General features: G+C 50.4%; 7 protein-coding genes across 7 annotated transcripts; 1 reads left to right on the top strand and 6 right to left on the bottom strand.

Annotated features, from left to right (window-relative positions):
• Positions 1-88: 88 nt before the first annotated feature.
• On the top strand, positions 89-1,018 carry P152DRAFT_317294 (uncharacterized protein). Its single transcript, XM_033675195.1, has one exon. The coding sequence runs from the start codon at positions 182-184 to the stop codon at positions 950-952; it is 771 nt and encodes a 256-aa protein (XP_033535025.1). The 5' UTR covers positions 89-181; the 3' UTR covers positions 953-1,018.
• Positions 1,019-4,386: 3,368 nt separating this feature from the next.
• On the bottom strand, positions 4,387-6,150 carry P152DRAFT_448699 (uncharacterized protein; the record flags this gene model as incomplete). The annotated part of the gene is made up of 1 exon (XM_033678072.1): positions 4,387-6,150. One exon carries the CDS (start codon positions 6,148-6,150, stop codon positions 4,387-4,389), a length of 1,764 nt encoding a protein of 587 aa, XP_033535024.1.
• A 298-nt stretch (positions 6,151-6,448) lies between these two features.
• Positions 6,449-7,991, bottom strand: P152DRAFT_506974 (PLC-like phosphodiesterase; the record flags this gene model as incomplete). The annotated part of the gene is made up of 3 exons (XM_033682510.1): positions 6,449-7,146; positions 7,224-7,721; positions 7,937-7,991. The coding sequence occupies 3 exons, from the start codon at positions 7,989-7,991 to the stop codon at positions 6,770-6,772; spliced, it is 930 nt and encodes a 309-aa protein (XP_033535023.1). The 3' UTR covers positions 6,449-6,769.
• A 541-nt stretch (positions 7,992-8,532) lies between these two features.
• On the bottom strand, positions 8,533-11,017 carry P152DRAFT_481484 (uncharacterized protein). Its single transcript, XM_033681824.1, has 4 exons — positions 9,701-11,017; positions 9,592-9,650; positions 9,495-9,545; positions 8,533-9,448 (listed from the first exon to the last, which is right to left on the bottom strand). The coding sequence occupies exons 1-4, from the start codon at positions 10,844-10,846 to the stop codon at positions 8,956-8,958; spliced, it is 1,749 nt and encodes a 582-aa protein (XP_033535022.1). The 5' UTR covers positions 10,847-11,017; the 3' UTR covers positions 8,533-8,955.
• Positions 11,018-11,374: 357 nt separating this feature from the next.
• P152DRAFT_395179 (uncharacterized protein) lies at positions 11,375-13,456 on the bottom strand (the record flags this gene model as incomplete). The annotated part of the gene is made up of 7 exons (XM_033676292.1): positions 11,375-11,564; positions 11,622-11,797; positions 11,849-12,035; positions 12,082-12,810; positions 12,856-12,940; positions 12,995-13,196; positions 13,268-13,456. 7 exons carry the CDS (start codon positions 13,454-13,456, stop codon positions 11,375-11,377), a joined length of 1,758 nt encoding a protein of 585 aa, XP_033535021.1.
• Positions 13,457-14,222: 766 nt separating this feature from the next.
• On the bottom strand, positions 14,223-15,810 carry P152DRAFT_481482 (uncharacterized protein). The gene is made up of 3 exons (XM_033681823.1): positions 15,339-15,810; positions 14,508-15,241; positions 14,223-14,454 (listed from the first exon to the last, which is right to left on the bottom strand). Exons 1-3 carry the CDS (start codon positions 15,359-15,361, stop codon positions 14,363-14,365), a joined length of 849 nt encoding a protein of 282 aa, XP_033535020.1. The 5' UTR covers positions 15,362-15,810; the 3' UTR covers positions 14,223-14,362.
• A 3,773-nt stretch (positions 15,811-19,583) lies between these two features.
• Positions 19,584-20,164, bottom strand: P152DRAFT_395645 (uncharacterized protein; the record flags this gene model as incomplete). Its single annotated transcript, XM_033676317.1, has 2 exons — positions 19,584-19,856; positions 19,943-20,164. The coding sequence occupies 2 exons, from the start codon at positions 20,162-20,164 to the stop codon at positions 19,584-19,586; spliced, it is 495 nt and encodes a 164-aa protein (XP_033535019.1).
• Positions 20,165-20,584: the final 420 nt, after the last annotated feature.

Below are 20,584 nucleotides of genomic sequence, written 5' to 3'. Positions count from 1 at the left end.
ATTCCACCACTTCTCTGTTTCTCTCTCTCCTTCTTATACTCCTGTTCACAATTGTCCAACCATATAAGCTGCTCTTCCCATCCTCCAGTCCAAGTTCAATCCTTAAACACTATTCATCACTCGAGTCTGTCTACACAATATCCTACCTGATCAAACCTCACTGTCTTCCTATACCTTCACAATGGGGTCCTTCCGACGCCTTAGCACTGCTCAGGGACTGGGCATTTCCTCGTCCCAGTCCTCGGACAAATCTTCCCCATCTTCACCCAAGCCTCGCTTCGCCGATGCAGTGGTGAGCACCATCGCACGCCCACTGACCAACGAGGAGCATTGGGCTCTCTACTACTTCGAATCGCACGCGCGAACTTGCACTCGCTGCTACAACCCTTACGCTGTACAGAAGCGTAAGGACCGGTTATGCTCCGAGGGCCACCTCCTCGCGCAAAACCTCTCCCTTTACTTAACCCAGGGCCATGACGGCCACATCCGCAGTGCCAGCCGCACCGAGCAATCCGAAAAGGTTGACGGTGGGTATGCGGACGTGTGGGTCGAGATCCCGCGGGGATTCGAGAACGCTCTTGGTCTCCTCAAGGCCATCGAGCGCAGCATGCGACATCGCGAGAAGTTCGTCGCCTTTGAGAAGGCGCATACATCGCCGAGAAAAGAGAAGCACGCGGTCAAGGAACCGGTCATCCACCACACCAAGCACTCCAAATCATATCACACCGTCACCGCCGAGCCGGAAATTGTTGAATGGCCACGGCATGAACGGGAGACTACCGAAGAAGCCACCCCAGTCATCAAACCAAGCAACCGTGGCTCGCTATACGAAGCAGATATGCGCGCTCGTCAAGAGCGGGAGCGAAAGGAACAGCAGCTGCCATACCGAGTGGAGTTACGGGAACCGCGGGCAGGGCGGCATCCCCATCGGCATTCAGTATTCTGGAATTGAAGTGCGCTGAGGAAATCAGGAAAGAAATACGTTGCTCCGTTGCTCCGTTCACGACGTGAATGGTTCAGGCGGGGCTCAGCATCACAGAATCACATCCCCATGACGCGAAAAAACGCTTGGATATTCTAGTCTCAGTTCTTACTTGCTTGGTCAAGAGATTGAACGTCGTTCGGCAGATTTCTGCCACGGGACATTGCGAAGTACATACATGCATGATTTACAGATCCGCTCTGGTCGCTCGCATACTTGCACGATAGGTTACGTTGCCTTTGGTTGAAGGTCCTTAGATCTCCCATGAAAACTAGATAGCTGATTTCAATCCAAATTCGATTGATACCCTGAACATCCGGTTTTCCTGTGAAATTTCCCTCTACAAAATACAGTCCTGACATTTCTGGTCCCCCGCCATAGTCGCCCTCCACCCCGCCCTCCGCCCTTTAGGCTTCATCGCCACCGAATTTCCCCCCTTTCTACGCCCCGCGCCCTAAAGCACCATCAAACAGCCACAATTCCCAACGCCTCCGTCCCCACCAAGATGCTGGTCACTACACGCGATCCTCAGCGCAGATCTGCGTGTCCCCATGACGCAAGCCTCCGCTCACCAGACCCCTTCCCATCCCGACGTCTCGCCCATATCATCAAGCCTATAAGGCGGGTGGTGGCTTGGGCATCCAATACGGACGATCAAGGCGCGCACCCCTGCCCTTGTGGCGCGTTTCGACCGAATCAGGCGGTGCGGGACGATATTTCGCGTGAGGGTGGGCCGGAGGCGGTGCAGGATTCAGACATGAAAGGCGCGGACCGCAGCAGGGGTTGGTAGCGTTAGGACTCGATTAGGAAAACGGGAAGTTTTGGAAAGGAAAATTAACCAGAGAAATGCGAGAATATTTGTTGGATGGAGAGAACTGGATTATTGTCGATGTGAAACAGGTGTGTGTGTCCTAATTCCTAACTTCTCTGGAAATATTCAGCTTCAAGCCACAGCTCGTATCCGGTACTCCCTGGGCAAAGCGGAAGATTGAGGTCGACGCGCTTCGCGGCGAGATTTGAGACAATTCCTGCGCCGTGTCGACCGGATATTTCGATGGACGATGCTCCATCTGTGATCTGGGGGAAGAATTGATGGCCCTGAAGGCAGAAGCATATCACAGAATCTTTAAAATATGGCAATTTATTCTAGTGAGGGTTCGAATTGGGACCTTCAGAATACTCCGTTATGCTGCATAATTAGTAAAATAAATGAGGGCAGAGTTTCAACCCTTACCCTCCTAAGGGAGTGGTGAGACCGCCGAACAATAGGAGGAAAAGGGAAATAACGATAGGCTCAAGGATGGAATCCGGTCAATGTTATCTATTATCCTTTGGGGCTTTGTCACCGCAAGAGGCTTTCCCCCAGATGTATGTACAACAAGTTTGACACAGATAGATAGGAAGACTTTTCTGAACTCAAGTGATGTAGTACATATTAATAAAAATAAAAAATAAAAAATAAAAAATTCGAGTTGAGCACTAATATTCCTAGTGTTCGGTTTCAGTGACGAACTTCATGTTGCGATGTTTGTGTTGAAGTTCGAGCTGTAGCACCATCAGTTACCATGTTTCTGTGAGGTCGAACGGTTGGCTCGGCACTTTCATGCCTTTCTGTCTTAGTTGTATGGTGGAAAAGATTAATATATATTTTTAAAAACTTCAAATTAAGTTGCCTTCGGGCATTTGGTCAATTTGAAACGATACAGAGAAGATTAGCATGGCCCCTGCACTAAGGATGACACATGTTACGCAAGAAGAGTCTACAGTTTTTTTTATTTTCCAAGGCTCTGGGATCAATTCTCCTTGCAGCTGATTTTTTTGGAGGCTTAGGGTGGATGAAATCTATGTTTTTTGGATTGCCATGGCTGAGTGGCGGATGTGGCGTGTGTTGGGGGACGAAAATTCAGGGGTAGTGGGTGCCTCAGGCATAAGAAGTAAGTAGCCAGAGCCAATTATTAGAGCCAGTTATTGGAAACGACACATCTCCAGTCTTCGATCTATGAAGGCGTACGGAATAACCACATCAAACATCGACCTGAGGAACACATGGATTGCATATATGATGCCCGGGCCTTCCAGGTACAGGATACAGGTGTCTACAGTAACCATTATGAGATAGGACGCAATATGAACGGTACATCTGCGATAGAAATCGCCAACAGAAGCATGGAGGACGGAGAATTCATTTGTGCCTGCGGAAACTGCAACACAAGAGCTCAGAACTGTACGACTGACTTCGAAGTGATCAGCAAAGCATGGAGAAGGGAGTGTGCCATTTTGCGCGAGAAAAAGGCAACACAGGAGCGTTCAGGACCGAATCCGCCTGGACCTGAAGAGCTAGATCGATCACGATGTATGGCCTGCTTGCCCACCATGATTGCCAAACCTTGATGCGTTGGTGTATCCAGGTCGGATGGTAATGGTCAATGACGGCACAGAGAGGTCAGTGCACACTCCCGGCTGACGAAAGATTGCATTGGAAGACCATATGGGATCTGCTGCGCGGTACTTCTAGGTAAGGGAAGATCTAGTTACTCGAGGCAATGTGAATAGTTTTCAAGAAACGCCGGGGTACCGTATGCTTCCAGTCTATCGATTCCTCAAATGCTTCAAGATCTGTTTACTGGAGTTGGTGCCTGATCAAGATTAGATCTGATCAAGTGTCTGAGTTGGATTTCTGCCTGCATGTGGGTTTTATCATCATCAGTCCCTTCATGTTATCCTCATCATTATTAAAATGATTATTACTCCCTCCATCATCATCACATTCACTCCACTTAGCTAGGTGTAAAGCTCTTCAATTTTACTCCCTCTTCCTCATTCTTCCTCCCCACTTTCTCTTCCTCTTCCTCCGACTTCCTCTTCTAATATCTTCCTTCCTGTGTTACTCACCACAGAACGCAAGTCGAACGCATTGCTGCTTCAGGTGTATCGGTACCTCAGAGCTTCCATCTACCTTGTGGCAATCATCAACTAAACTAGTGACCATAAAAGCACGCGTACTACTCCCGCTAACCAGCTTGGCGATAAGAATATCACGGTTGTTCGTGCCCACACCATCCAGACAGAGAAAAATGTCTTTTTTTGGCCCTGAGTAGCAGGAGGGGGAAGCGGAAACTCGGCGGTTCAATCCTGAACTTGCTCGAAAGAAAAGTGTTCGGCATCTTTGTAACCCATTGCAAACAAACGAGTTTTGGTGCTTATTTGGTTTTCGTAATAGTATTCATGAAATGGACAACCACGCTAATCGCTCTCCCGCTCGTATGCTCGTCATCAGCAGAACCGTCCGTACGCCATAACCCACGATGTGTACAGTCGCAAGACTTAGAATTCGTTCTTGCCAGCGCTTTCAAATACAAATGGACCACCACATTGCATCGCTATGCGGAACCCTAGCGCCCAAATCATCGCCATGGACTCGATCCTCGACCTGTCTCCTGACTCATACTCTCAAACTCCATATCCCATTGGTCCACCTCAGCAAACTTCGCAGCCGCGGCCAGCAACGACTTGCTCTTTGACAAGTCTCTATCTATTGCTTGCTTCTCCGCAGATTTGCCCGTCCTACGGCCCGTAGGGATGGAGACGTCTTCGGCTTCGGATGTCGAGGAGGTATCGTTGGAAGAGATGTATGTGATATCGTTCTCTTTCTCGGAATCGGCTTGGCTCTGGCGGCGACCATAGATTCGTTTTTCTGCTGCTACGGATACACGAGCTGGTTTTGACTTTTTGTTCACCGCTGGAGACTCAGTGAGTCCACGAGATCGAGATTTGGACTTCGTATTCACGCGCCCTGATGTCGCCTTTGGTTGAGCTGCCTGGTTACCGACTTGCTTCTTCCTCGGACGACTCTTCGACCGCGCCAACTCGTCTGGCGATTCTTCCCTTCCACTCCCCTCTTCGGAATCACTTCGGATGTCGAACGCAGTATTTTTTGCCTTCCGACCTAGATGTTGGCGACGCTGAGGGAGTAGACTCTGCAATTTAGCGGTGCTGAAAGATGGGTTTTGAGGTCTTGTGGACTTTCGAGTGTTTGCGGGGGTGATTTTAGGGCGGGTAGGTGAGTTGACTGGCGTCTGCGTTGAGCTCGAGCAGAGGGGTGGAGCGTTCGTCTCGCTGAATGGTTCGGATAAGAGGGACGACTGCGCGTCGGCTTGCTGCTCTTGAGTATCTGGTACTCTGTCCATCCTTCCTTGGGAAACAGGGGGGCTCGACAGTAGATCCTGATTGCTCGCGGAAGAACGGGGCGTAGGCGATGATCTAGGTACTTGAACCTCATCCGAAGGTCTCTTCCGCTTTCTTGATGCCGACGAGCGCAAATCCTCTGACCTAAGCGAGCCTAGCATGCTCTCCCCAGATTCGAGCGAACTTCTACCCTGTCTGCGACCGAACTGCAGGGGAGTTGACTCATCGTCCGGCTCCAGTCCATCAATATCAGACATGCCAGAATCTCCGTGTTGCTGTACCATCCGCAAGAAGCTAGGCTGCCGTGGCCGTCGGCGAAAATTCGTTAGCGCATGTATTGACTTCTCTACGCCAGGAGTGCTCTGGACTTTAAGCGTCGACCCTGGTATGCGAGCCCCTTGAAGCCCGCTCCGTCGTCGCAGATCTGCTTCCAGCTTCGCTTGCGCCGCCTCTCCTTCTGAACTAAGGCTGTATAATCCAGGTGAGGACAACCTTTCACGCTCGGGTGTACTTTTCTGCGCGGGTACAATTGTCTGCGGGCTATCTGCAGGTCGCTTGGGGTTTACAACAGCGCTCGGCTCCGTCATGGTCTCGAGGGCTGCTCGGGCGGTGGTGGAGAGCTTGCGTCGTTGATCAATCGGTTTCGAGACCTTGCGAGAGGACTCCCGTCTCTTTTTTGGTTCACCGAGTCCTCTATTTCCGGTTGCTTTTGGTGGCCCACGACCTGGCGCATGACCTTCTTCATGGCCGCTCCCCACACCCCCACTTGAAGCCGAGTTCGTGGGTAAACCGCCAGCCATTGTCAAGTTGTCCAAGGCATCTTCAGTTCGTGGAGATGTCTTCTGCTTCGTTGCGCCTCTCTTTGTGGCCGGTTTTGCCACAGCACCTTGGTGATCGGCGGAGGGGAGGGATTGATTGCGCGTCACACGCGTCGTCTTGACCGCGTCTGCCGATACTACTTTCTTTCGTTTCGGACGCGGCATGATGATTGACCTGCCTGGGCGGCGCGGCGACTAGGGGAACTCAAGATGGTCTGACGGGATCGCGCAGGAGTTCACGAGGTAATAATACAGGTAGGTTAACATAACGAATTTGAGATTCGGCATGGAACCGTTCAAGTCGGGGGAGGATGTTATGGGGTCAACCTGTTTGGGTCTAGCGCACATGACAGATTTCCAGTCTAGCGCGCTGTCACCTGATGTGATCACGTGGATGGTGTCGAACAGTCCCGTTTCTGACTTGGTTCAGGAGAGTCCTATTTACCTATCAACTCCTGGTGCCTAGGCATGGATTGAATGCACCGAAGAGGGCGTTGTCAGAGGGTTCGAGAAGTTGAAGAGCGGGAAAATGTATGGAGAGGAGTTGTGGTGCAGGTTGGGACGTTGGGTGGTGTGAACAGTGCATTCATGCGAGCGTTTGGCATAACAATGTATGATACAATCGTGTAATATTTGTCGCCTATGCGTGAGCCTTATTCCCGCAGGTAAATGTCAATAGACAATAAGATAATATCGATAGCAGGCTATGAATGCGCCATGGCTTTTCATTCCAGCTTCCCGTCACTATTCCAACCACGAGGAGCCTAAAAAGTAAAAAGATACTTCAAGGACGATTCAATATCCTCTCTAACTCCTTCACGTCCGCGAACTCAACATAATCCAACAACACCACATTCGGCCTCCTCTCCCAATTCGTCTGACAGATCCCCACCTGCTTCAACACCCCGCCATTCCCCTCCGCGGCGTTCGTCTGCGGTGCCTTCATCCGGTCCGGGACCTTCAAGCCCGGGAGCAGCTCGACGTTCAAAAAGTGGTTGACGATGTACATGCGTGACGACGCGGTTTCCGACGGGCGGTCGCTCTTAGGGCGGTCGAGTGAGCAGTCCGGGAAGCTGGGGTCGGTGACGCCGAAGGGGGTTTCGAAGTAGTGGGAGAATTCGTCGATGAGGTAGGGGACTTTGGATTGATCGGCGCCGGTGTCTTGAGAAGGATTCCTTATTAGTTTGGGTAATTGGGGGATATAAAATCGGAGAGACCCGGTTAGGGAGAAGCTATACCGAGGAAGACCACCAATCTCTTCCCCATATCAATCATCTCCCCCAATGTCGGCCACTCGCCCATCGGCAATGGCTTTTTCTCTGGTGCATATGCATACTCGTGAATTCCCGTCTCCTCGAACGCTGCTTTCCACTCCTCAATGGGGGTTCGGTCTCCATTCACAAACAACAGCGTGACCACCTCACCGGGGTTCCCTTCCAAGAATGCCTTCACCGTGTGCAAATAGTCTTCTATGGGCCCCGCATCTTCCAATGCACACGCCGTGTGGCACAGATTCAACGTTCCCCCGTCCGTCTGCGTTTGCCCCTGTAGGTACCGCACCCCCTTATCTAGCTGCTCCGTCACCTCCAGGCCTTGGTTCTGCGTGGGCAATATGCCGACGAAGGGCGAGTCGTGTGCACCGATGAAGGCGATCTCGGTGTATTTGCGCGAGCAGTAACTGGACTGGCCATTGCAGAGGCGGCTAGGGTCGGCGGCGGAGGGAGGGGAGGTCGGCACTGCAAGGACGGGAGGTAGCGTTGGAATCGGCTGAGGGGAGGGAGTCGAGACGGGGAGGAGAGCGAGGAGAGAAGAAAGGGCGTCTCCAAAAAGGGAGCGCTTCATAATGAAGGGGTACGAATGGTTCTAAAAATGACGCCGCATGGAACAAGGACAAAAATGGAAGAAATGCTGGACTTTGACAATGCTGATCGTAGACTGCGAAATGACCTACCGGGCCATGATCCGAGATTAATATACAGACGCTCAATCTGATCCAGATGCCCCATCAATCAATATACGGCAGGAGCATCTGCCCAAAGCGTACAGGTACTCGACCCGGCGAAGACTTTTCTCATCTTCAGCCGTTTCGAGCCAAGTAAACTAGCATCATCATTGCAGTCGATCTTCATCGTATGGATGGATGTGAAATTTGCCACTTAAACAAAGAAGAAAGGTCGAGACCATGGATTGTTCAGAGCCGAAGGGCTCTCCGTGGCTGGATGGTTTCAAGTCTAGTAGCAAATGCCGTGATGGGCCTCCTGTTTGGTGGGACGAGCGCCGACCACAGAGCCATCATTATGTCCGTACCTGCCTACTTGCGACTGGCTTGTTAATTGGATTGAGATATGGTATCGAAATCTAGAAGTCCGGATGGAGGTTCTGAATGAGCGTTTGGCCATTGGAGCAGCGATGAAGATGAAAAGGGGAGGTGGTGCGTGGGGATGTTGGAGTTCTGCTGGGGATTGGCTCCTCAGGTCGGCCAGATTTCCTGGTCGAGAAGAAGCGTCGAATCACGACCGAAACGAAGACATTCGATCGAATGCACAAGCCGTATGGAAATTACTAATGATTATATTAAAATCCATGGGCATAAGTTTCCAATGAATGAGTTCCGTAGTCTGGCTCTAGACTTGTGTTGATATCTCTCAATAATCCTCTCAACGCGCCTAGATGAAGAACATGACCGAAATATCTGCAATTAACTCCATCACCGCGTCGTTCGGTTGTACATTCGGCATATCAGTCGAGTCGAATCACTCGCCTGGTAAAGCAGTGCTACCATAAAGTCTACCTATACGCCCCTGCTTTTGATAGGCACTGATTTTTCTCCAAGTATTCAAACCACAAAACACCGGTTACCGCATCCCAAGTCGTGCGTCGTTCCATGGCTCATCGAAACCAGCAAAATCCGGTCCGGTGTGCCTCTTGACGCCACAAACCCCAACTTCACCCTCCACGGGGTATCGATAATCAATTCCGAGTCGTAAATGAGAGCAACGTATCCACTGGCACCGTCGCCATCGTATGCGGGCTACAAAATTGCTCGTTCTCGTTTTGTTTCTGCTCCTCCTCGTCCTGCTCTCCGAAAAGCGATACGGACCCTCTGCCCGCGCCGTCCGCGCGATTGGTGGTCTCCGACGTGCATATTCTCCTCGCGACGTCGTTGAATGTCTTCTTGACCAGTGCCCGCGAATTCACCGGACTCTCCGTCGAGCACGGGATGTCGGGCCGAAGATGCGGGTATACCTCGAAGAAATCGGAGTTGATGCGCCAGCACCCGATGTGCGCCATATGGCTAGTCCAAAGGTCGCTGAAGTTGTAGAGGCCGGTTGCGTGGTCGCGTTGGTAGATGTCCTGGGGTTCGTGTGGCCAGAGGAAATGGAGGTTTTGACGGAAGGGTTCCATAAAGGCGTCGGTAGCGTACTTGGTAGGAGAGAACAGGATGTGTTCCCGCATGCCAGGCCTGCGCTGTCAGTCAAGTGACATATTCGGTGGGTAGTGTAACTTACCAGACGAAATATTCAACTAGGGCGTCATGTTGGACATTCTCTTGAGCTGGTCTAGTCGAAGTTAGAACCAGGTGACTGAGAATGAGGTAGGACTAACCTTGGCTTCATGAATGCAGGTAACTTGAGTTCATATGTCATATCCTGTTTGACTTGAGCCTAGACCGCTGGTTAGTCTCGGATCGCACGAGATGCAATAACCGGCTTACCAGAAACTTTGTCCTCTTGATCCTCAGGATCGCCATTCTCTCGGGGAACCCAAGGTGGGAGTACATATGCGTATCCAACACCTTCAACCACTGCCAACAACCATCCAGCACATATTGTTGCTCCACCGCCTGCCAGCCATGCAAACAGGCCCGAATGGCTATGTCCTCGTCCATATGACGTGGGGTCAATGGAGCATCTGGTCGGTTCAACAGGTGCTGGAGAATCATTCCACCCAAATACCAGAACTTGCTTTGAAGGCCTGGGCTCATCATGACCATGTTGACGGTGTCTTTGATTACCTGTTTAAGCTCAACCAGGCTAGTAGTTTCGTTGGTTAGCGGTGGAATGGAATATGATGACCAATATCGCTCGCTATTGTTAAAGTCGTCACTCGATTGTCGGTTTACGGTGCCATCCAAGGACTTGATACTCCTCCCCTGCTCAATAAGAGCTGGGTTTACGAGGGGATAAGGGGGAACGGTCGGTGTCGCGTTGGCGAATGCAGCTCCCGCTGCTGTGGGCACCGAGTTTCCTCCGGTTGAACGGTGATCTTGAATGTATGGCTCCGCATCAATGACACCATATAATGGTTCATCAATGATTGGATTCGAAGCCTCAGCCTGAGCCGCTCCGGAAGCAAACGGATTGGTTCTAGAGGGTAGATTGCCCGCTTGTTGGTCCCCCGACATAGACCTGATGCTTGTGGAATTCGATTCTGGCGGAGAGGTAGAAGAACTGGCGACAGCACTTTGGCCAGGCATATCTCCGCTGCCTGGAGGACCGCGATCTTCCGACTTCACAATCGACATGTGGTCCTCATCGTTACCATTTTTGGCGATCCCGTTCACGATCTTCCCAATACTTCCCAACGCCTCCTTCAGCACCTTCGCCTCTTCATGGCCGTTTTCAATCTGTGCAACCAGCTCCTGCATGCGACCATCGTTTCCCTCCGGGTTCTGGAGGGCTTTCACCAGCCCTTCCAGGTACGCGATGTGATTCTTCGTCTTCTCCCTCACGGCCCGCTGAGCTTCTCGATCCAACTTCCGCTTCCTCTCCCGTCGTTGGGCGGTGGTGAGTTTCGAGCGTGTGGTGGCGGTTTGAGGGGCATCTTCAAGCTCACCGGGCGGCCCGCCCGCCGAAGCCATGAATGTCTATCGCCCAACTATATCTTCATTGATGATGGCAGAACGTCAGGGAGAAGATGACACGCGCAAGGTGGAACGGAACAAAAGCACGTGCGACGCGTAATATATTAATTGCGGGAGGACAAGGGCGAATTCATCTGGCTAGGAACGGATTCCGGTTGAGGCAGACCGTTCATCGTTGAGCCATGGGAGATGGGAAAGCAATGCCTGAGGCCTGATCACAGGACCGACCAGGGGAGGCACGTGCGCGGCGCTTAAGCCCCCGAGTCCCCGACCATTTGGGGTATTGCGGGGACTCGACCCTGCTGTGGCGCCCGGAAAGGAGAAAACCCACCGCCCGAGCGCCCGAGCCAATGAATCTGGCAATCTGCGTCATTTTCAAGCCGGGGCCCAGCGTACAAGGATGAGCAGAGAGAGCTATTACTCCAATCTCCAGACAGTTTGAGAGGTTGACTCGTCCGGATCTTAGTTTCTAGGCATTTCTAATCATCCATTCATGAATCCCCTCCAGAAAATATCTCTGATAAATTAGATGCCAGAGTCATCCTGAGGATGATCCGTTGTCTTATACCAGTCCCTCCACTTCGCGCACTGGCTATCCATGGCACTAGCGGACGAAGCATCGATGAGGCCAGGAATTTCCGACTCACGTTCCATGTACTGTAACGAGAGCCCCTGGCTTGCATGCCATGCGATGTGGCAGTGGAACAACCATGACCTAAATGGCAAAAGTGTGAGGATTTGGACAAGAAGGAGTTGCAGTGGCATCACTCACCCCGGATTGTCGCTCAGGAACGCGATGACTAAATAGCCAGTCCCTTCTATTGAGACGGTATCCCTCCTGGGCGGGTTGACGGTGTTCAACTTCACTGTTAATGGATTGAAGATACCCCTTCCTTGTGCTAAAACAAAGAGGTCGTGTCCATGGAGATGCATTGGGTGATAGACGTTCTGTGGGAATCTCTTAGCCAGGATCGGAGTCGGTCGATGTTAGCCACTTACTACGATGGTTTGATCAGTGATGACCCAATAGGTCCATTTGTCAGACTGGGTGACCCGGATGACATTGTCGTTTTCTTCAAACTGGTTGTCTCCATGGTAAAGTTGCGATACCGTGGGGTCAGACCAGTTGACAATCATGGTACCGGTACCAAGTGTCCAGTGGAAGGCCAGGTTCAATTCATAATACCTATTTCTCGTTAATCGCCGGCAAATTGTGGTTTTATTTCGCTTACCATCTTACTGGCAGGTCTCCTTTGTATGAACTTTCGCCAACGTCCATCTTCACCCATGGAACCAAATTACTGTAGGGTTCGTCACCGCAAGAGTCCTTAATCCCTGACCACTGGCTGGTTGTTGGGTCTACGTCCGTAGCTGCGCCAGCATATCTCACAATACCTCGGATATTGTCTTTATTGTCATTGTCGTTCTGATTGCAGGCGGTCTGGTAGATCGCGCGCATCCAGTAATTCCCGATGGGCTGGTTGGCTTCAACAACGATATCATAGCGCTGTCCACTCACGATAATAACGTTATCAGTTTGATATGGTTTTATGGGTACGAAGTCATTCGATATGACGGTAAACTTGTGGCCATCGATGGTGAATTTGAAGTAGCCATCGATTTGAGCACCGACGAGGCGGAGACGATATTTCTTTCCTGGTTCGAAAACGGCTTCGGTCCGTTTCCCGCGTCCTGTACAGGCTGGATCAGTCGATTTAGTGCAGTCATACGTGTTTTCACCACCAATGAGGCCGTTCTCTAAGGCTGGCTGGAAGAGCGCAAGTTTGTGCTGCTGGTCTAGTCGAGTCCAATCGGTCCAGATTGTAAATGCCGAGACGTGGCCCCAATCTTGAATTACGAACGGGCCAAGATCAACGTCGTAGTTTGCGGTCGCCGGTCCGTGGATGACAATAGGACCGAGCATCCCATCTCCGAGTTGTAGACTGAAGTGGGAATGATACCTAGCATAAGTTAGTATTGTAGGCATCATGATGCGTCCAGCTTACCAGGATGTCCCATATTGGGTTGCTTTGAATTTGTAAGTCATGGTCTCTCCAGGAGGAATAGGACATTGGGTGACACCAGGAACACCTATCTAAATCAGCATTTGCCCTTGAATGTTTGCTCATGAGGAACTATACGTACCATCAGCCATAACAGAGTGGAACTGCCTGATCCCATGCCAGTGTATAGCAGTTCCATCGTCCATCTCGTTTGTAACGTGGATCATTATGGTGTCTCCCCAGTCGGCTTCAATCGTCGGCCCGGGCATGGTCCCATTGATCACAAGTGCTTTTCTTTCATATCCATCTGGTGAGATGGTCACATTTTGGGCAACTAGCCAATACTGGTTCGTTGCATCGTTAGTAAATAGTTCGCAAGGGTTCATACCAGAAATGACCCCATGGCGATCGATACCTCTCTTGTTACCCCCGTATCTGGAAATACGGTATAGTAATCCGTATCAATACTATACTGCCCCCAACACTCCCTTGAAGTCGGACTATTCTCGCATGATTGACGGGATTGGAGAGACAGCGACGCTGATTCTTGAGGTAAACAGTACGCAAGAGTAAAGAAAAGGAGGATACAAGAAGAACGAAACATCGATCGAACCGCCATGACTGCTCGTGAGGACTTAGACACGAATATGAAAAACCCTCTGCTACATTCCTTTCTTCGAGCCCCCAGGCCCGAAGGGATCTCGACTGTACATGTAGATTTCCATCACGAAAACAATCAATCAGATAACTTCCGAGGTGTACCTGTATTCTTCCTATCACGCATGTGAGACGCCTCTTTACCTAGAGCATTAGTGAGCCGCTAACTAGACAAGTTCGCGGGGGAAAGGCACGCCGTTGCTATCGAGCTAGGAAAATAACCGCGCTATGCAGCAAAGGCTATTCCCGTGTGGGGACGGGAGTATTTTCCCCAGACATCCGATGACATTATCCAATATCCATATGCCGCTACCGGTAGTTATGCGCTAACCAACCCTCTCCTAGTAAGGACTAAGATATAAGGAGCATCACGAGGTACCAGGGTAGAAATGAGGTGGAGTCGTGGAGAGGCTGGCGTCTGGTCAGTGGTCGCTCTGGTTCGTGTGTATCGTAGAAACAATGCTATATGGTTCTGGGCTCTGGAATGATGAAGAGTGCAACAGATCCCACAGTAGATGCTGTATCAGAATTAAGGTTGTGAACCGAAACTGGCGAATTTCTAGCACTGGTGCGGATATGCGCTGTCTCGGGTACCATATGCAAGTACAGCGGAAGGGGATCACATGCGCTGCGCGCTTGTGCGAACCCCAACATCCCCATTGTATGTACCATATCTTGGCTGGAAGTACGTAATAATTTTAATATTTGATAAGGTTTAACTTAGCTTTTAATTTTTATTAACAGTTATAAGATCTTGTTGGACGGTAGGGTGGCTAATGTTGGGCCTACACCAAAACTTCGAGGCGAGACGAAAGAACTTCTTCGGTGCCAGCACCAGAGGTGACTGTGAGACTCAGAGGGTGCTGCGTGAAAACAACGGCCATCCCTCATTTTCTGCCGAATCGAGGTACCGTTGCAACATTGGTGCGGTATACGCTCGTGCATCTAAGCTCCTGTTAGCCCTGTACTTCCTCGATATCCCTGGTGGGAGACCTTACTTGGAGCTCCAAGATGGCGAGACCTGCGACCCCGCGAACTGTCACTCGAGGTCTCGCTTCCGTCGGACGAGATTTGCAGCGACGAATGGCGCGAAGACAGCCTGCTTGCACCTTGGGTAAAATACCCGATACCGTCAAGGCTGGCGCCTATCTCTGAAATAGGGCAGGGCCCCGACAGGCTCTGCGGGCTTTGGCCGGGCACAGTCATAATTGTGTCGCTTGGCTCACCAACGCCATGCTGAAGCTTCGCTGCCTCAGCAATGAGCTTCGGGCACTGATGAAACTGCGATTCGTCAAGTTGTTCGGTGCTGCCGTCCTTGTATCGCACCTCGATTCCGATGATGGTGCGATCGTGCTGGGGTTGGACCGAGATGGAATTTCCGGAAGCTACTACGTTGATAGGAAGGGTCCCTGATACCGATCCAACGGCTTGCCCTATCGGGCCGGGCAGTAGGCCCGGTATGACAGGCGTGGCGTGCGGGCCAGCCCCGCCTGTCTGGGTCCCTGCTGGGACGAGGGGCCCGCGGAGGGGAACGACAAGCGGGGCTTGCTGCCATTGCAAGTGCGCACCCATGATGTTACTTGAACCAAAGCAAAGCTTCCAGGCACTGGAGGAAGCTCTAGTGCAGCTGCAGCCGAAGTCTACAGGTATGGATTGGGCTGGATCCTGAGATCCAAGTCGGAGCTGCAGTTGTGTTTCGTCGTTATAACTGTACGGCCCTAAGGACGATGGACTGCTCGACACAAATCCAGTAAGTATTGTTCATAAACATCCATAACATTAGAAAGCAATGAGTAGGGAGACTCGGGCAACAATACATGAGCACATACTGAGAACATGAAGTAACGATCATGAATCATATTAACAATCTGGGTGGTACACACCTGCAGTGATGGCCAGTGGAGAGGTGCTAGACACCAAGTGATGGAATATTTTCGAGAAGAGTGGTGATTTCAGTGGCTTTATTCTTAGATGATTTCAACACTATCCTAGGAGGAAACAGGACAGTTGCAAAAGGTATGTGGGCGGGAGGTGAGCAGACTTATACTGGCCGTTGAGAGGCGACAATGGATCGTGGAAATGCAACGAGAGTCAAGCTTGAGGTTCTTCCGGAATTTCAGTTGAACTTCAACTTGTCCTTTTGAATCGGCAATTTCTCACCACTACCATTCCTGAATTAACTTTTAAACTTCATGGAGGAAAAAAGAATCAGTTAAATAATATTTTAGGAAGTTTAAACCATTCCAAACAAAGCATAAAATTGCAATTATACCGTTCAAGATTCTTTTAGAGGGCGGCAAATTTCAAGGGGAATTTTTGGGAGGTGGTTCACATGGTTCGCGCGCACTGTTTTAATTAATTTAAGGCAACCGCGAGGAATCGCGAGGCGCATAGGTCAGGTCAGATGAGGTCAGAGGTCGTCTGGTCTTCCCCGCGGCGTGCACGGTCCCACCTCGTGCACGATTTGGTATCGGCACACTCGAACGTTAGAATTGTAATAACTTTGCCAAAATGGATCCAATTGAGGCGGCTCTTGTTGCGTTAGCCTTAGAAGAAAAGCCTAATTATACCGCGATTGCAAAGAAGTTCCAAGTCGATCGTTCTACTTTGTCGAGGCGCCATCGGAAAGTCACTACCTCCAGGCATGAAGCCTACCAACACTAGGGCAAATTGAGCGCCCACCAAAGAATCCAGACTAATTACCTATATAAACGACCTATGTAGACGTGGGTTTCCCCCTACCTCTGAGATGGTATGGAATTTCGCGTCGGATATCGCAAAACAGGAGGTGGGCAAGAATTGGGTGGGCCGATTCGTGGAACGGCACGCCACCTTACTCGACGCCAAATATCTTAGTATTATCGAAAGCTCCAGGACTCGTGCGGATAAGGCGAAGGACTATTGTGATTTCTACGAGTTACTACGCGTAAAAATTGCGGAATATGAGATCGTATCGGAGAATATGTACAATATGGATAAGAAGGGCTTCCTAATCGGGATGATGACCAAGATGAAACGCATCATCACAAAAGAGGTTATGAGGCAAAACAAGAGCTTGTCAGCTACGACCGATGGTAATCGCGAGTGGATTACCATACTTGCCTGTATTTGTGCGGATGGATCGTGGCTACCGCCTGGATTGATTTACCAGGCCCTTTCAGGGAGTCTCCAGGACTCTTGGTTACAGGATTTCGACACACAGAAACATGCCGCCTTTTTTGCATCCTCACCAACGGGGTAGACGAACGACGAATTAGGGTATAACTGGTTGACGAACATATTCGATCGGTATACTAAGGCAAAAGCGCGGCGGTAGTATCGGCTCCTAGTGATTAACGGGCATAGGAGCCACATTAATATGAGATTTCTGGATTAGTACGATCAAAACAAGATATTAGTGTATTGTTATCCGCCCTCACACCACCCATCGACTACAGCCTCTTGATGTCAGTCTTTTCAGTCCCCTCGCGGTATATTACGGTCAGGAACTCAACCGCCACATCTCCGAAAGCCAAGGGCTCTGTTCTATCTCGAAAAGAGACTTTTTCCGCTTATTTTGGATCGCTTGGGGCAAGGCCTTCACCGAGGAAAACATCTTGAGTAGTTGGCGGAAGACCGGACTGAATCCACTGGATGAATTCATCGTTCTCCAGGCGCTAGGGATGAGTGAAGAACCGAACCGACCGGGCTCTAATTCTTTATCAGGACACTCTCACCTATCCTCTTCGGATTGGAGGCATGTGAAATAGGTCGTACGTAAGGCAGTTGGTGATGTAGTAACCGCGAAGACTCGAAAACTATATACCGCGGTCGCACAGCTTTCAACCGATATGGTTCTCTTACGGGCGGAGAACCAGGGCCTAAGGCAGGCTATTATTACTAAAAAAAAGAAACGTAAGCGGGCTAAACCGGTGTTTGATGACCTTCGTGCTGAAAACGATGGTATTAAGGCCCAATTCTTTAGTCCCTCGAAGGTTCAGCGAGCTCGCGAACTCCAGATATAAAAAGAGCAGGAGAAATCCGATCTCCAAGTCCAAAAACAGCAGAAAAAGCTAGAGAGGATGCGACAAAAAGAGGAGAAAGAAAGGTTACTACTTGAAAGGAAGATTCAGCGCCTAGAGGCACGCACTTTGCGCGAGCAAGAAAAGGCACATATAGCGAAGGAGAAGGAGGCATTACGTCAGGCACGATTAGCAGATCAACAACTACAGAAAGGAGTCGAAAATCCGCCCAACCGTCAAGAAACCCCGTATACAAGCCTCTTTACACCAAAATCTACAGCCCTAAGACCTCCAAATTAGGGAAGAAGTGGTACAGGAGAAGGTAGAAGAAGGCGAGCACCGGGCGCGCCCACAGCGTGTTCGACGCCTCCCCAAACACCTACAGGACTGCGAAATTACGCCAAAATGATCTCCTTGTTACATAGACCTCAATACCATGAGTATTTTTAATATATGCTATTTATATGGGTGTGAATAGCTTCAAACACTGACTGTGATGTTACTTTGAGAATCGTGCACGAGGTGGGACCGTGCACGCCGCCGGGGAACCCTTAATTACTCCAAGTCGCGCGACCCGCCGAAACCCCCTTGGGCCCCTGAACAGCAGAGTCGCGTTGTTAACTGTATCAATTTACTCCGAAATCTGTTGAGGGCCTAACCTATCGTAATGTTGTGCCCCCATTCCTGATTCATCCCCCTCTCTTGTGTCGCCAAACACGTAACCATACTATGTAGTACACCTTCCCCTTCCTTAACCTGTCAAAGTCAGCCGTCGGGCCGGGTTCGGAACCGAGGTGTGACTGATTTTCTGCTAGATACGACGAAGCCACGGACACCTATCATACCGACTGGCTTAAGCGGTGTCTCGGGTCTAGGTAGCTGAGAGGCCGCAACTCGGAAGCCGCAACTCGGGTCCAAGTTACTCCGGGTATTATCAAGCAAATATTCCAAGGATATAGACAGGATCCTTTAAGTATCGAGATCAGGGTAAGGTCGAATATGAAATATGAAATCATTAGCCAGCCACTGAATCGAGTGTCACGAGCCACATTTCTTTGATAGGCTTTTCCCAGGCTATAGTTGGAACATCGCAATTTATTCGATTACGCGACACTCATTGCACGAGTGAGAAAGAGATTGAGAAAACACGAGCGCAGGAGAGTAATGGCAGAGGTAGGACCAAGCTCAGCATGACACACTATGGCGAATCACGTATTGTTAAATTCTACAACATTGTCAGTGTTCCGGAGGAGGGAAGGGTTCGTCGATCGTTTTACACTCAACGGCGGTATCGTGCAAGGTGGCTAGGGTAGTTCTCCAAGACTTTCAGATCGACTGAAACAACCAGGAGGATGTATATTGACAAGTGTAGCTCGATCACGGCCGAATAACTATATTCATCCTGTCTCTGAGCAGTCAAATTATGAACCACATATACTGCCGAGGTTTGGATAGATCATCGACCAAACAGTCGTTCCAGTCTCCGCCGTGTACTCTTTCTCTCCCTGAGCTCGATTTGGCTTGAGAGGGCCGAGGAAGGATGTGGTAGCATATTGCTTCCAATGATGGACAATGACCAAAATGAGAACGAGAAGGTCAACACAAAATTTTAAGCACAAGTGGTCCTTGAAAAGGATAAAACAAACTGGTGGATCTCGGGAAAACTCGTCAGGATCCTGAAATGCCAAGGGAGAAGTAGTTTCTAAATGACATTGAAAGGAAATAAGAACAAGAAACTGCCATGGGTGTGATCATCCATGCGACAGATGCAAAATATGAGTGCCGTCGAACCAAAGCCGCGCCTGGGGTGCACCCTTCGTTAAGCTTTCTAGCCAACCGGTACCCAACGCCGGTCATGCAAAGCTTAGTAAAAAAGCAAGAACCCGTTTATAGACCTTCATCCCAATGCCCGAACGCCTGATCCTGATATAGATGATGCGTCATATGCAGATGCTGGGATATCATGGATGGTATCGGTCGTCTATTTGGACTTAGTGGCAGGGAATTTTAGACGAAATGTTTTATCTAGTCTTCATATTAGCATTTTTGCGGGTCGATTATTCCGTACGCCCACTAACCTGAGTTCTGCACCTTATACAACATCTCGGCAATCGTTTCGTTCTCGTTGACGGGCATATCCCGGAAATGTTTTCTAACGGCCTGGGCGAGCTGGTCTTTCGTGACAGCACGCTTTGGTTTCGCCCGCAACATGGTCGGGGAATATTTTCCGATGCCTTGATTGAGGTGAATGTGGCTAAGAGATCGTGGGTGTGCGGATGGGGTGCTGAGTTTGTAGGCATCGCGATAGCTGTGGAGGAGAGCGAGTTCTTCCTTCGTCCAGTCGATCTAAGGAAAATGATGTTAGCTGATTCCAAAATCTCCTCATTCCCGAGACTCGATCAGGTTTATTGTTCGGACGACTAAATACGTACTCCCGCAGATTCTGCCGGTTCTCCCGTTGCTCCATTGACCAAAGGTATCTTCACTGGTGGTGTCATCACCTTCTTCAACGAGCTGCCATTGGCCTGGTTCGCAGCCGTCTTCCGTGATCGGCCAGAAGTGGCATTCCCCGAAGCTTTAGATTTCTCTTTCGGATTGTACGGCTCATCGTGCTTCGAGTCGTCGGCCTGTATCCGTGCCTTGGATGGCGGCATCCTCACGAAACGGATCGAGGTGGTCTGAGACTGCGGTGCGGGAGGAGAAGGGGTGTCGCAAATTCTAAGGAGGTCTATGGAGGACTTCGAGTCGGGCGAGGAGTAGCGGCTCACATATTCTATGCGGATGGTGAAAGGAAATGGGTTGAGGCCGTAAAAAGTCGAGTTCACACAAATTGATGCGTCGCGTGGACCCTTTTCCATAGATTGACTGATCGAGGCGCCGCGGTAACGGCTGTAGCCCAGACTGGACCCTGAACGCAACACCAACCTCCCATGAGTGACGTAGAACTATCCCAATGGGGTTTAGCGTGTGCTCAGCTCAGGCACCGATGCCTTGCGGCCTTATGGCCTTGCGAATATCAACGTGCAATATCAATCCCAACAAAGTGGTTCATGATCTCTCTTGGTGAACAGTAG

The sequence above is a fragment of the Eremomyces bilateralis genome (genome assembly GCF_010015585.1).
Source record: "Eremomyces bilateralis CBS 781.70 unplaced genomic scaffold P152scaffold_7, whole genome shotgun sequence".
NCBI classification, from domain to species: domain Eukaryota; kingdom Fungi; phylum Ascomycota; class Dothideomycetes; order Eremomycetales; family Eremomycetaceae; genus Eremomyces; species Eremomyces bilateralis.
The sequence above is the reverse complement of the archived record's forward strand: the minus strand, read 5'-3'. Positions and strand labels throughout refer to the sequence as shown.